The following is a 13,669-nucleotide window of genomic DNA, read 5'->3' as shown; positions in this document are numbered from 1 at the left end:
TAAATATAATTATTACTTTTCTTATTTAAAAAGGCGTGACATTTTTTAAATTAAATTTGTGTGCTATTAATTAATCATTCAAAATCATTATATTAATTTATAAAGCATTTTTAAATATATGATATACATTTTTCATTATTATAATTTACAGTATTTCTCAATTAAATTAATTATATTTAGTGATAAAAAAAATATTAAAATTATATTATTTCTTTTAATATATACATACATATTAATATACATAAAAATATATATAATATATTGTATATATTATAATAATATATATTTAAATGATGGATCTTTCTATTAATAATCAAAAAATATCTTCTGAGGAAAGTAAATCACCTAAATCAAATAATATAATAACATCAAAAATTTCTAAATTTTCAATTGATGATATTTTAGAAGGTAAAAAAAAAGAGTAAGTTATTTTAATATATAAAAAATATAATTTTTTTTTTTAAATTATATATTTTTTAGTTCAACAAGTAGTTCTTTAATTACCTCACCAATATTAAATAATGAAGACCAACCATTGGTAAAAGTTTGGGAGATAATTGCAGGAAAAGGATTAATTGATACATTAAAAGGTAATAACGATCTTAATTGTAATCCATTGTTAAATAATAAACCATACAATTTTCCACCACCATGGATTAATGAGACAACATTAAATAATATAGAAAATGGTGGGACACTCGTTGAAAAACTTAATGGTAAATTATCATTTAATCGTATGTTTTATCTATTTTATTTTAATTTCTTTTTTTTTTAAGTTTTTCCTTATGATGAATATAAAGATCATTTATTAGATAAAGTTAATAATATAATGCTTCCATTAAATAAACATCCTAATAAAAATGAATGTGTTAATGGAGGAAAAGATTCATATGGTAGTGAATCTATTAAAAGTAATAATTCTGCTAATATTCCTATCTCAGATAATGAAGAATATGAAGGAGGTGAACATTTAAGTGATGATGATGTTTCAATAATAAATGGTGATGGATGTTCATCAACATCACGTAAAAAGAAAACAAGAACAGTTTTTTCAAGACATCAAGTATCACAACTTGAAATGACATTTGATATGAAACGTTACTTAAGTAGCCAGGAACGTGCACATTTAGCATCAAATTTACATTTAACAGAAACTCAGGTAAAAATTTGGTTTCAAAATCGTCGAAATAAATGGAAAAGGCAAGCAGCATCTGATGGCGAAATTCCTGGTACTTTTAATATCTCCACCCCTTCAATAACAAATCCTCTAAATATCTTTGCACATACAACAAATAATAGACCAACCAATCCAATGGCTTTGTCAGCTTTAACCAATGAACATTTACATAATATATTAACTAATAACACTTTATTTCCTCAAGTTAATAGAACATTAAATATTAGTATTCTTAATAAAGGTACGCCTTCAAATAGCCCACCATCAAATGGTACAACAAATAATCAATCATGCATTCCAACATCATTAACATCTGGAGAATTAGTTAATTTTGATGGAACAACAAATTCAGTAGCAGCAGCAGCGGCAGCAAAATTGTTGCTTAATACATATGGTGCATTAGCTGGAATGAATTCACAATCACTTGTTTAATGTAATTATAATAATTATTACCATTAAAACAGTATTATTTTCATGAAAAAAAAAATATATAAATGAAAAAAAAATGAATGTATTTTGAATACCTCAAAAAAAAAAACAACTTTTTTCTTTCCTTCTCAAAGAATAATAATGATGAGAATGTTTCTGGCTAAAAAGTATGTATTAAATAAATTAAAGTCATGAATCATAAATATTTTGTATCAACTAAAATATTTATATATCTATTTTATTACTCATCAACAAAAATTATGTTCGCAATATAACATTGTAATTTTTATCCTTTGACGTTTATCTATCTATTACTTAAAAATAATAAGAAATATACTAGATCTCTGTCTATTCTTTCATTATAAATGAATAGAAGAAAAATAATGAATTGTAAACCAAAGGTTTATTTTAATTATTATCTTTTTTTTTATATGATTTGTAAAAAATAATAAAAATGCGAAATATTAATATAACTATAATAATTAAAAATAATGATATTATGTATTAATAATTATATTTGATTTCAATATAATGACATTTTATTTTATGTAATATTTATGTTCTATGAAAATTATATTATATTTTTTTTTGTTAAAATAATACTATTATTTTTATATGATGTAAGTTACTTCTTAGTAAATATCTTTTTATTTTAAATATTTCTAATACTGAAATTTATTAATAAAAAAAAAGATACATAAAATATTTTGTTTTTCTATTGTCAATAAAAACATTTTTTTTTTTACAATTTCAAATATTAAAACTTAGGTAAAAATTGAGGAAAAATTTGAACAGGTTCTTCCTGTTTTTTCCATTTTGTTCTTCTATTTTGAAACCATATTTTAATTTGTGTTTCAGATAATTTTAATTTCTCAGCCAATGCCAATCTTTCACCTGATGTAAGGTATTTTTTAAATTGAAAATATCTTTCTAATTCAAAAACTTGATAATTTGAAAATGTTGTTCTAGCTTTTTTCTTTTTTATCATATAGTTTGTTGTTGATTGATGATTATTATTATCATATATACTATTTGATAATTTATATTTTTCATTAGAATTTATAGAAGAATTTGATTTTTTAAGAATATCTAAATTAGATGAAGAATTAGTTAGAATATCATTATTATTATTTAAATTATTTGTAGTCAAAAATTTTAGTAATTGAGATATTTTTGTATTGTTACCATTATTTCTATCTTCTTTTTGTTTAGATCCGCTTAAAATATCTTTGATCATGTATGATGTCTGTTTAATATCTTTTGTTTTGTTATTTAATAAATTTCTATTCATACTGGTAATATCCTCTTTAGTATTATTATTATTTTTTTTTTGAGATTGTTTTATTGTACTTTCTATAAGACTTCCAATATTTATTAATGTTTGTAATGAAAATTCCATTTTATAAAAAATTTTTTTATAAACTGCGGATGATAATTTTTTTTTTCGTACTAAAAAAAAATATAATTTAAGTAAAAAATAAATGTACATACAAATATAACAGAAATATTAAATAACTAATAAAACTTCAAATTTATTAGATATATTTTATTGTTTCCGATTTTTTATCTACACAAAATAATTTACGACAATACAAAAAAAAAAAAAACTAAAAAAAAGATTTAACTTTTGATATAATAAATGTTTTTTTTTTATAAAAATAAATAAATATACAAGAATGGGTATTATAAAAGTGAAGAATATTCTTCATAACTTCTTATATTGTCATCTTCATTACCATCATCATCCACCTCCTCATTATCTTCTTTATCATTGAAGCGTTGTAATTCAAAGAAATTGGATGCTGAATGTGGTAATAGTCTTTTGGCACTTGATATCCAATCATGCTTAATTGTATGTAATCGTCTCTAAAAAAAGAAGTAAAGTAAATAAATTATAAGGAAAGAAATGTCAAATTTTGGAAATCCAATTGTTTTAAGATATCATTAAAGAAAATTTTATTCAAACTTTTCCTTTGATTTTTATTCTCTTAATTATCATTTTATAAAATGATATATTTACATACCATATAAAAATAATGTGGCCTAATTTTGGTGTTTCATTTGTGTGTGTATATATTTACCACTTTTAAATTGAATTTAACACTTAAAGTAATTTTTTTTTTTTTGAAATTTAATTAAATAGATATGTATTACTCAAAGATAGATTTAAATAGCAAAGAATAAGATAAATGTATTTTTTAGATTGTTTTCAAATATCAATTTAGTCAAAAAAAATTTCTACATCACTGGATACTTAAAATATATTTTCTAACACCATTATAAATAAAAATTTATTTTATATGTATGTATATATTTTGTAGAAATTAATATATTATAAATCATCAAATTTCATCATATATAAAATTAATGTATAAAAAAAAAAAACTTTGTTTTATATATATGAATATAAATATTAAAAATTTTTTTATTACTTACCGAACGAACGTGATATTTACATGTTGGACATATCCAATGCCCAGTATATTGAGAATAAGCTTTATTAAATAAATCAGAAAAATACTTCCTAAAAAATAAGTATTATAAATATTAAAATTAAATTTTTTGTTTACTTTTTAGATTGAAGAATTGTTGTTGTTTTGCACTTTGCCTCATCAAAAACTACTAAATAACTGTGAACTTTGAGTTGTTGTTTTTTTTCAAACATAATATCTATTGATTTAGTATTATTATCAAAAATATTATTAATTTTATTATCATAATTAAATTGTTGATAAAATAAAAAATTATTGTCAAATAACACTTTGTCATCATAATTGTTATTATTATTTTCATTGTTGATATTCTTCATCACCATTAACAACTCCTCTTCTTTATTTTCATCTTCCTTATTCTCGTTTTTGTCATTATAATGATGATAGCTTTGTTTAGTGGTAAATTGAGTGTTAAGTAGATTTAATCCTTCATTCACTGTCCAATGCTTTTTCATACGACTTTCAAAATTTTTACTATTATTTCTCCATATTATAATATTTATGATACCATCATTCTTAAGGGAAAAATATTTGATAACAGAGTAAACTTGATTACATGATAATCCAGATAATTTAATATTTTCACAATACAAAAAAATATCACCATTTTTAAGATAGGATCCCTAAAAAAAAGATATATTTTACATGAAAAAAAAATCTTAATAATAAAAAATAAATAAAAATAATTTGTTTTAAAATATATAATGTTTAAATTAATATACCTCATCAGTTAAACACGTTACAAAAACCCCATTTGCTTTATCTCCTATTAATCGAAATGGAAATAATGATGGATTTTTAAATGATATTTCTAATGCAATTTGTAATGATTCTCCTCTAAAACAATGGGTTACCATTAAAAAAAAAATAGTAAAAAAAAAAAAATTAAATTAAATAAAAACTTACTCATTATTATTAATATTTGCCATATTCTTTTCGTAAGAATATCTATAAAAATTAATATATTTTTTTTACAAAAATAATATAATACTATAAAAAAAAAATAATTTTTAATCAAACTTAAATATAAAAAGTAACAATAAATGTTTTTTTTTTTGTAACAAGTAAAAAAAAAAAAATTTTTTTTAATAAAAATATTGGCAAAATACATGTATGTATATTCATATTCTTAATGTCTTTTAATGATGATTATAATTTTGGTTAAGGCTTTTTTAACACAACAATCTCTTTTAATTTTCTTACTACATTTGTAGTAATAAAATTATCCTTTGTGTAAGAAGTAATTTATTACGTGTTAAAAGAGTTTTATATGTTAAAGTAAAGTAATATAATTATCCTTATAGTTTATTATTTTTAGAAAATAAAAGAAAAAAGAAAGATTATAAAAATTTTATTTTTTTTTTTAATTTAAATATTGTAGAAGGTCTTTGAGGTATGGTTAGTTGATGAAAAAGAAAGAATATATTTGTATTTAAAAAGTTCTTTACAATAAGTATATATATATGTATTTAAAAAAAAAAGAAGTGACATTGATATGACTAATAATAAAATAAAGGATGTTTCTTAAAATAAATTTTTAAGAATGATTTACATGATAATGACTTTATTTATTTTTAAGTATAATAAGAAAAAAAAATATTTATATACCATGAAAAATGAGTTATATTAAAATGGTATAATAAAATATATAAGGTACCTATATATATATATATATATATACTATTATACAATAAATTGATATAAATAATTTAAAAGCTATCTTTGGCTGTTACGTTTGTTAACAGAATACTTCAATAATCTTTATCAATAAGTATCATATAAAATTTTCATTAAACCAAAAAAAAATATTATCTATATTGTGTCCTTAAAATTCTTTAAAGGAAGTTTCGTATAATTTTATTTTATAAGTGCATATAACTATATTTAAAATAATAGTAAAAAAAAAAAAGAATATATTTTTATAATATATAATATAAATATTTAACCTTAAATTAGAAATAATAGCGATTTTATTTTTATTATAGTTTATCATGAACGTTAAAAGATAAAAAAAGGATATATATGTTTTAAATTTGGCACAATTTTAAGATACAATTGCCTACAACAACTATTTTTTTTTTTTGTGAAAGTTATAAAATAATAATATGTATATGTATATGTATATATATATATAGATTTGTCATGAAACTCTGTGGAATAATAAAAAAATGTCGAATTCAAAAAAAAAAAATATTCTTTCATTCATTAAAAATTCTATTTAGTAATCTACAAGTTTATTTTATATTTTCCAATTATCTTTATAGTTTTGTTTTCTTTTTATATGTCTTAGATTTTCATATAATAGGAAATATTTTTGTGATATTATTTTTGCCATTAAATCATGTTTAAAAACAAGTTATTATGTGAAATATTTTTTTATAATTTTAAACAAAAATATATGTATTATATATACTTGTTTTTTAAATAACATAAAAGTATAGAAAAAAAAACTTTTTCATAAAGAATAAAAATTTATAAATATTAAAAAAAATAATTAAAAAGTTTAGAAAATTAAAAAGTACAAAAATTTAATTAAAATATTTTGATGACGATAGTATTATCATTTTTATGGTCAATAAATATTTTTTAATAAAATTTATGGCTTTAAAAAATGACTTTTAATTATATACAATTTTTAATAGTTGTAATTGAATATTGAAAATGGCTTTGAAGGCATTTTAAAAATATAATCAAAATTTTCATAATATTTTTAATAATAATGGCAAAAAAAAATTTTAATTAGAAAAAAGTGTTAGGTGTATTGATAAAAAATTGTAAAATGAAAACTGCAAATTTTTTGAATTGGTAATTTAAAGATGATTAAACTTAATGCTTCCCTAATTTATTTTTACATTATTTTTTTACATAAAAAAATAGTTAAAGGTAGGATAAAAAAAATAGAAAGTACAACACTTCTTCAACTGTACTTTTTTTAGAAAAATTAAGTTAAATTTTGTATCTAACAATAACATATAACTAATATTCTTTTCTAAGAATGAAATGAACATGCAAAAATGATCAAGTAATATGAAAAGAATTCTATAATATGTATTTAAATGTTATTTAAATGTATATTTTTAATTATATTTAACATTTTATTTTTTTATTATTTTTTTTTTATTTCAATTTTTAATAGTTATAATTATATGAAAATAAATATCTATATAACTATATCTATAATATGTATAATTTTTTTTTTGTAAATGTTATTAAAGTAACTGAATAGAAAAAATTTGTAAGTAAAAAACTTGAAAGTTTTGCAGATTTTATTATTAAATAACGTAATATTTAGTTATGAGATATATAAAAAAAAATAACAAACATATTCATAAATTTAATGCTTTTTATTTACTTTTTTTATAACAAAATTTGAAAATGATTAACTTTAAATAATGAAAAATGAATAGATATTATATCTGGTAATATTTTTGTTTTTTAAATTATAACGCTTAAATTTTCTCATAAAAAAGAAAATTAATTATTAATTTTTATAAAAACAAATAATTCTTAATATTTATAGAAATAATTTTTAAAATTTAACTATCTATCAAAATTAAATAATTTTTTAATATATCTATTCATTAAAACATTTGATTTCACCTCATAGTATTTTTTAGATCATTTATTTTATATTATTTTCTCTCATTTTTCCACATTTTTATTTAGTTATTTTATAAATTAATAATTATAAACATTTTATTAAATTTATTCTTTAAAATTTTACATATACTCTTTCTTTGTTAATTAATATTAGAGAAATTTAATTGAGTTATTTTTAGTATATTTTATATTTATTATTTATATAAAAGTACATAAATAGAAAGAAAATAAACAAACAAATTTTATTTATAGTAATAATAATTTATATAAAATATAAAGACAAAATAAATTTGTAGGTATATGACGTCTACTATCATTTAAAACATATAATTTTAAATATAGAAAAATCATGGTGGTCATGTATAATTATATTAAATTAAATGTAGTGAGAAGGAATACATTATGTAAAGAAAAAACATTTTTAATGAACCTTTAACTAAGCAATTTAAAAAAATTAATTGAAGATAATATAAATAAAATATGTTTCTTTTGTTTTATTATATATATTTACAAATATATAAATTTTTAATTGTTAAAAAAAATGTTTTTTTAACAAATTTTATATTGATAAAAATTGAAAACCTTAACGATGTAAGGAATAAATATAATCTTTTTTGGTTCATTATTTCCATTGTCTTAAAATTTTATTTTATAATATTTAAATTTAAAACATTTTATTCATTACATAAATTTTTATTAACATACAAAGGATTCGGTAGTTTAAAATTACAAAAAAAAAAAATAAATATGTTTAAATGTAAAGATACATGTTTAAAAAGATATATTTGTTTTTTTTTATCATTATTTATGGTTGGAAAAAAATTATTTTTTATCATATTTAATTACTAAAAAATTTAGACCTATTTTATGTTAAAATTAAAAAAAAAATTTTATAAGTATAATTAATTAATTTTTATACTTAAATTTCAAAATTACTTTCTATTTTATATAAGATATTCATGTATAATTAAATATAAATTATACTTTATAAAAGGATAATTACAAAATTTTATGTTGAAAATATTTTTATTTTGTAAAATCGGTTTTAGAAAATTTATATCATAATGTAAAACTATTTTTATATTTTTTTTTTATGTAAAAGTATAAAATCTAAAGTTATAAAAAAAAACCTATACATCTTCAATTACTCTTATTTTAGTTTATTTGATAATAAATAATTTAAAAAAAAAATTGGGAATTGTAAGGTACTATAAAATAAATATACACATTTTCTTTTTGTCCCTTAAGTCAACTTTTTTAACCTCATCATTAAATTTTATTTATTATATAAAGATTTGTTTTAATTAAAAAAAAAACTTTTATTATATTATTTTCTTTAATTTTAACGAATTTGAATATTTATGATAAATGATTATAAATTGAAACAAATTTTTTTTAAATGTTTATTTATTTAAGTTCTTATTTAAAGTAATGAAGAAAATTAGATTATCTTTATCTTTCTAACATTATAAATATAATTATCTATTTATTTATCTTTTTATGCACTTGACCACCTTTTAAAAATTTTGTATGATATCAGTGTTAGAATTTTTAATAAAAAAAAAATAATAATAATATTTTTTATTATAAACAATATATGTTTTCATAAATATAGAAATGACAAAAAAGCATTATGTATGCTTTTCTTAAGATTTTAAAGTAATTATTACATTTCTTTTAACAGACTGTTAAAAAATTTAATTGAACTTATTATTTATATTTTTTTATTTAATATAATAGTAACAATAATAGGAATATGAATATTTATTATTTAAAAAAAAAAAAAAACTAATTTTTTTTTTGTTTTTGTTATAAATATAACAAAAAAAAAGTACGTAAAAGTGTGATACAGATATTTTTGTACAAATATTTGTTGATCAAATCTATAATGATTTGTAATCTTTTTTTTTTATAATTTAATTAGTATTTGTACAAACTTTAATATATATATATACAAAAAAAAAAAAAATAATTTATATCATTGTAACAATATTTCTATTTCTCAAATTTATTTTTCATTAAAAACAAACATCTAAATTCTAAAATGTATTTTTGTTTTATTTTATTATTTATAAACACAGTTTCTTAAACATACATAATTACAAAAAAAAAACTTATTTTAAGTTCATTTTATTGTTTTTTTAAGGTAATTGCATGTATTTAAGATATAAATATTTTATTTAATTTATTTTATTTTACAAATAAAGAACATTTATAGATATATATTTCTTTTAAAAAAAATATTATAGTATATTTAAAATTTCAATTGAATAATAATTTGTTAATATTACTCTATAATAGTTAAAGGAAATGCACAATTATTTCTATAACTTTTAACCTACATCATTTTTATAAAAAGAAGTAAGATACTATAAATATAATATATATATATTTTTAATAAAATTTTTAAAATTAATGCAAATATTTATTTTTTCTTAACATATAATTTATATTTTGAATCCAAAGTTATAAAATAATTATACACTATGATTAAATTTTAGAATAATTTTATAAATATATTTTAAACATTATCATTTAATAATCTTTATTTATGTTACAAATAATAATTATTACTTTTAATTTTTTATTCATTAATTTAAATGTATATATATAGCCATATATATATATACATAAATATTTTTTTTTGTATAATAATTTTAGAAAAACTATTAAATTTTAAAATTGAAGTATAATAATAGTTGCTTAATTATATATATGATAATCATCATTTTTCATATTTTTTCTTGTATAAGTGCCATCTTCTTATTAAATTGCACAAAAAAGACACAAAAAAATAGTTTGATTGAAATTCGCTTTATCAAAAATTTTCTTAAATTGTCAAAAATAAAGATATTTATTTATAAATAATGTAAAAAAGATAAATATTTTTAAACATGTGCTATAATAAATCAGTTAAAAGAAAGTACATATAATTTAATATACATTAGATTAAACGATTAAATTTGATTTTATCAAAACAAAAGATATATAAAGAAAATTAGATCATATTAGGGTTTTTTTTTTAAACTTAACGCTTTTTTTTTGCATTTAACAATTTTTAACATTTTACACTTTTTTTTTATTTCATTATAAACCTAAAATATCTTTAAGTACATATTAAAAGTTAAAAATTCACACATATATCTTGTATTTTTATTACATATACTACTTTTATCCTTTTAAAATAGACCATAATGATTTGAAGATATATTTTTTCTTATTTTTTAAAGGATGATTAAGCTTTCCCTATCAATTTAAGATACTAATTTTATCTACTATTCTTATTGTAAAACATATAGTAATTAAATAAACCACAAATCTTGTATAATCAAGTGCCAAGTTATTTAGTATCTCTCTCTCTTTTTTAAACATAAAAAGTTTAAATTCCTCTACAAAAACAATTCTTTTTCTAATAAAAAGACAATTTTGAATTAACTTTTTATCATTTTTTCCTATATCTTTAAGAGAGAGTTAATTTTTTTTTGTTCTTTTAAACTTATTCTTTTACATATCTTTTATCAACATTAATATTTTTTAAGACGTGTGTCATGTATCATATTATCTTTTTATAAATAGCTCAAAAAAAAGTATCTTGAGTAAAAAGGGGTAGTCTCAATAGATTTTTAAACTTACTTTATAAATATATCAGTATTTCATCACTTTTTAAAAAAATAAATTATATAAAGAATATGAAGAGTATATCATTTGATAGAAAAAAATTGTTAGAATAACTTGATTGACTTTTCTTTATTTTACTACCATTAAATTATAGTTAAATTGTTCTCCCAAAAGTACACGTTTTTTATTTTTTTTTTTTTATTATCTTTTAATAGAACTTCAAAAATTTTCTTCCATTACTTATTATATGTCATTTTCAAGTTTCTCTTTTTCTCCAAACTATTAGAATTATTAAACGATAAAGAAAAAGAAGAATAGTTTCTTTCTTCACATGCACGTAATCCCCACCCTTCTTTAAAAATTATAATCATTTGTTGGCATTTCAAATGTTTCATTTATATATATATTAAAATGATAATTTTTTTTATAAAAATACATTTAATTATAGATATCTTATTAATCCTATTTAAAAGTTTTTTTTTTTTTCTTTAAAATATGTTTTTTTTTTCAACTTTTAATCTTATTGAAATGTAAATAACTAATAGTTTTGATTTTCAGATTAAAAATATAATTGTTTATATTTGTTTAATGACAGAAAAAGAAAAATTTTTATAATCATAAAGAAAATATGAATAACTTATCTTCAAGTACCAATTTGTCATTAATCATAGCAACTGAAGATGAAGTGACAGGACCTGTCATAACATTGATCCAGGCTTCAACACTAATCATTGGTGCTGCGTTTATAGCATTTTTTGTCAATTTATATCTTTTAGTGGTAAATTTTTTTAAACTTATATACATGTACATATTTTTTTTGCCATTTTTTTTTTATTCAAATATTTACATATATCCATGAGTTATTTTTTATTATTTATATGATGTTCCATTTAGTGCTCAACTTTCCTGAGGCGACCACTAACAGTTAATTTACAATTATGTCTTAGTTTAACAACTTCTGACTGTGCTGGAGCATTTTTTTATATTTTGAGTAACTTGGTAAATATAACTCTTCCCTACTTATTAAATACAAAGGAAATAATATCAAATTGTTTTACATTAGTAATAGAAGCATTTAAAATTGCAACATTTTTTGCTTCTGTTTTTAATTTGTTAGTTCTTGCTTTGAATCATTATATTGGAATCGTTTATCCATTAAATAGACATGCAATTACATCAAAGACTGTTAAATTTGCCATTCTCGTCGCATATTTATTTCCAATCATGGGAATGATGACACTTTTCTCTGTAATGCCCGGTCTTGGTTTTCAAGCTGAGAAAGCTTTTGGTTTCTTCTCTCCAAATGGATGTGAGGGAAGCAAAATTTTTAGTAAGTTTTTTTTTAAAAAAAAAAAATTAATTATTTTTTGAAAAATTTATTATATTTTCATTTTTTGTTCAAAGAATAAAATTTTTCTTAATTTTTTAATTAATATAAAAATTTATATTTATAAAAAAAAAATTACAAAGTAAATTTTTATATAAATATATGGTACAAAGTTAAGAATATGATAATTTAAAAGTTTATATATAAAAATTATATGTTTTAGTTAATTAAACATATATAATTAATAAATAATTGTTCTTTTTTGTAGATGAAGTATTAGTAAGATGGATAATTGTTGCTCCATTTGTAGTTTTTGTCATTATCATATCTTTTCTTTACCTGCACATTCTTTTACACATGCACAAATTATCACAAGATCCTATTTTAAATCAACCAGGAACAAATGTCAGCAAACGTCAAAATAATAAAAGGCTCCTTGTCACAATAATGCTTCTTGCTGGATCAGCTATTCTTGGTAAGAAAATAACATAAATAATTTTTTAAATAACATTAACATAAAATCTTTATTAATTTTTAGGATGGCTACCAACATTATCACAATATGTATTATTTTGTAATGCTTGTCCAATTAAATTACCAAGACAGACATATTTTTATCTAATGGTTGTAGCAATGCTCCTAAATGTTATGAAATTTATAGCTGATGCATTTATCTATGCTAGTCGTTTAATTGAAATTCGTTATGCAATATGGATGTTTAATATGACAATTTTATCAAATTTCCCTTGTTGTAGGAATATGAAATTTGACATGCCACAAACATTTAACAAATATTTATCCGAGACAAAAGAAAGACGTTCAGTTGCATCAAGTAAACGTGTCATTTTAGAACGTATTCGTGAAGCAGGGAGATCTTCAAGAACACCTTATACTAGAACAGTTAGAACAAATTATATTCCAGAACAACAAAGATTGTTATAAAATTGTGAATGTTAATATTTAAAAAATTAAAATAACAAAATGTTTATTCCATTTTTTAAATTTTACATATATGGATAAAAAATC

At 18.4% G+C, this 13,669-nt stretch overlaps 4 protein-coding genes across 4 annotated transcripts; 2 read left to right on the top strand and 2 right to left on the bottom strand.

The window, feature by feature from the left end:
• Nucleotides 1-290: 290 nt before the first annotated feature.
• SRAE_X000157300 (Homeobox protein HMX1) lies at nt 291-1,609 on the top strand (the record flags this gene model as incomplete). The annotated part of the gene is made up of 3 exons (XM_024650496.1): nt 291-421; nt 481-734; nt 777-1,609. 3 exons carry the CDS (start codon nt 291-293, stop codon nt 1,607-1,609), a joined length of 1,218 nt encoding a protein of 405 aa, XP_024499040.1.
• Nucleotides 1,610-2,363: 754 nt separating this feature from the next.
• Nucleotides 2,364-3,005, bottom strand: SRAE_X000157200 (NK7.1; the record flags this gene model as incomplete). The annotated part of the gene is made up of 1 exon (XM_024650485.1): nt 2,364-3,005. The coding sequence occupies one exon, from the start codon at nt 3,003-3,005 to the stop codon at nt 2,364-2,366; it is 642 nt and encodes a 213-aa protein (XP_024499039.1).
• Nucleotides 3,006-3,289: 284 nt separating this feature from the next.
• Nucleotides 3,290-5,027, bottom strand: SRAE_X000157100 (Hypothetical protein; the record flags this gene model as incomplete). The annotated part of the gene is made up of 5 exons (XM_024650474.1): nt 3,290-3,472; nt 4,043-4,130; nt 4,177-4,721; nt 4,821-4,935; nt 5,005-5,027. 5 exons carry the CDS (start codon nt 5,025-5,027, stop codon nt 3,290-3,292), a joined length of 954 nt encoding a protein of 317 aa, XP_024499038.1.
• A 6,917-nt stretch (nt 5,028-11,944) lies between these two features.
• On the top strand, nt 11,945-13,585 carry SRAE_X000157000 (G protein-coupled receptor, rhodopsin-like family and GPCR, rhodopsin-like, 7TM domain-containing protein; the record flags this gene model as incomplete). The annotated part of the gene is made up of 4 exons (XM_024650462.1): nt 11,945-12,094; nt 12,211-12,646; nt 12,912-13,118; nt 13,182-13,585. 4 exons carry the CDS (start codon nt 11,945-11,947, stop codon nt 13,583-13,585), a joined length of 1,197 nt encoding a protein of 398 aa, XP_024499037.1.
• Between the last annotated feature and the right edge of the window lie 84 nt (nt 13,586-13,669).

Source organism: Strongyloides ratti, scaffold srae_chrx_scaffold0000002 (genome assembly GCF_001040885.1).
Source record: "Strongyloides ratti genome assembly S_ratti_ED321, scaffold srae_chrx_scaffold0000002".
NCBI classification, from domain to species: Eukaryota; Metazoa; Nematoda; class Chromadorea; order Rhabditida; family Strongyloididae; genus Strongyloides; species Strongyloides ratti.
This window is presented reverse-complemented; position numbering and strand designations above follow the sequence as displayed.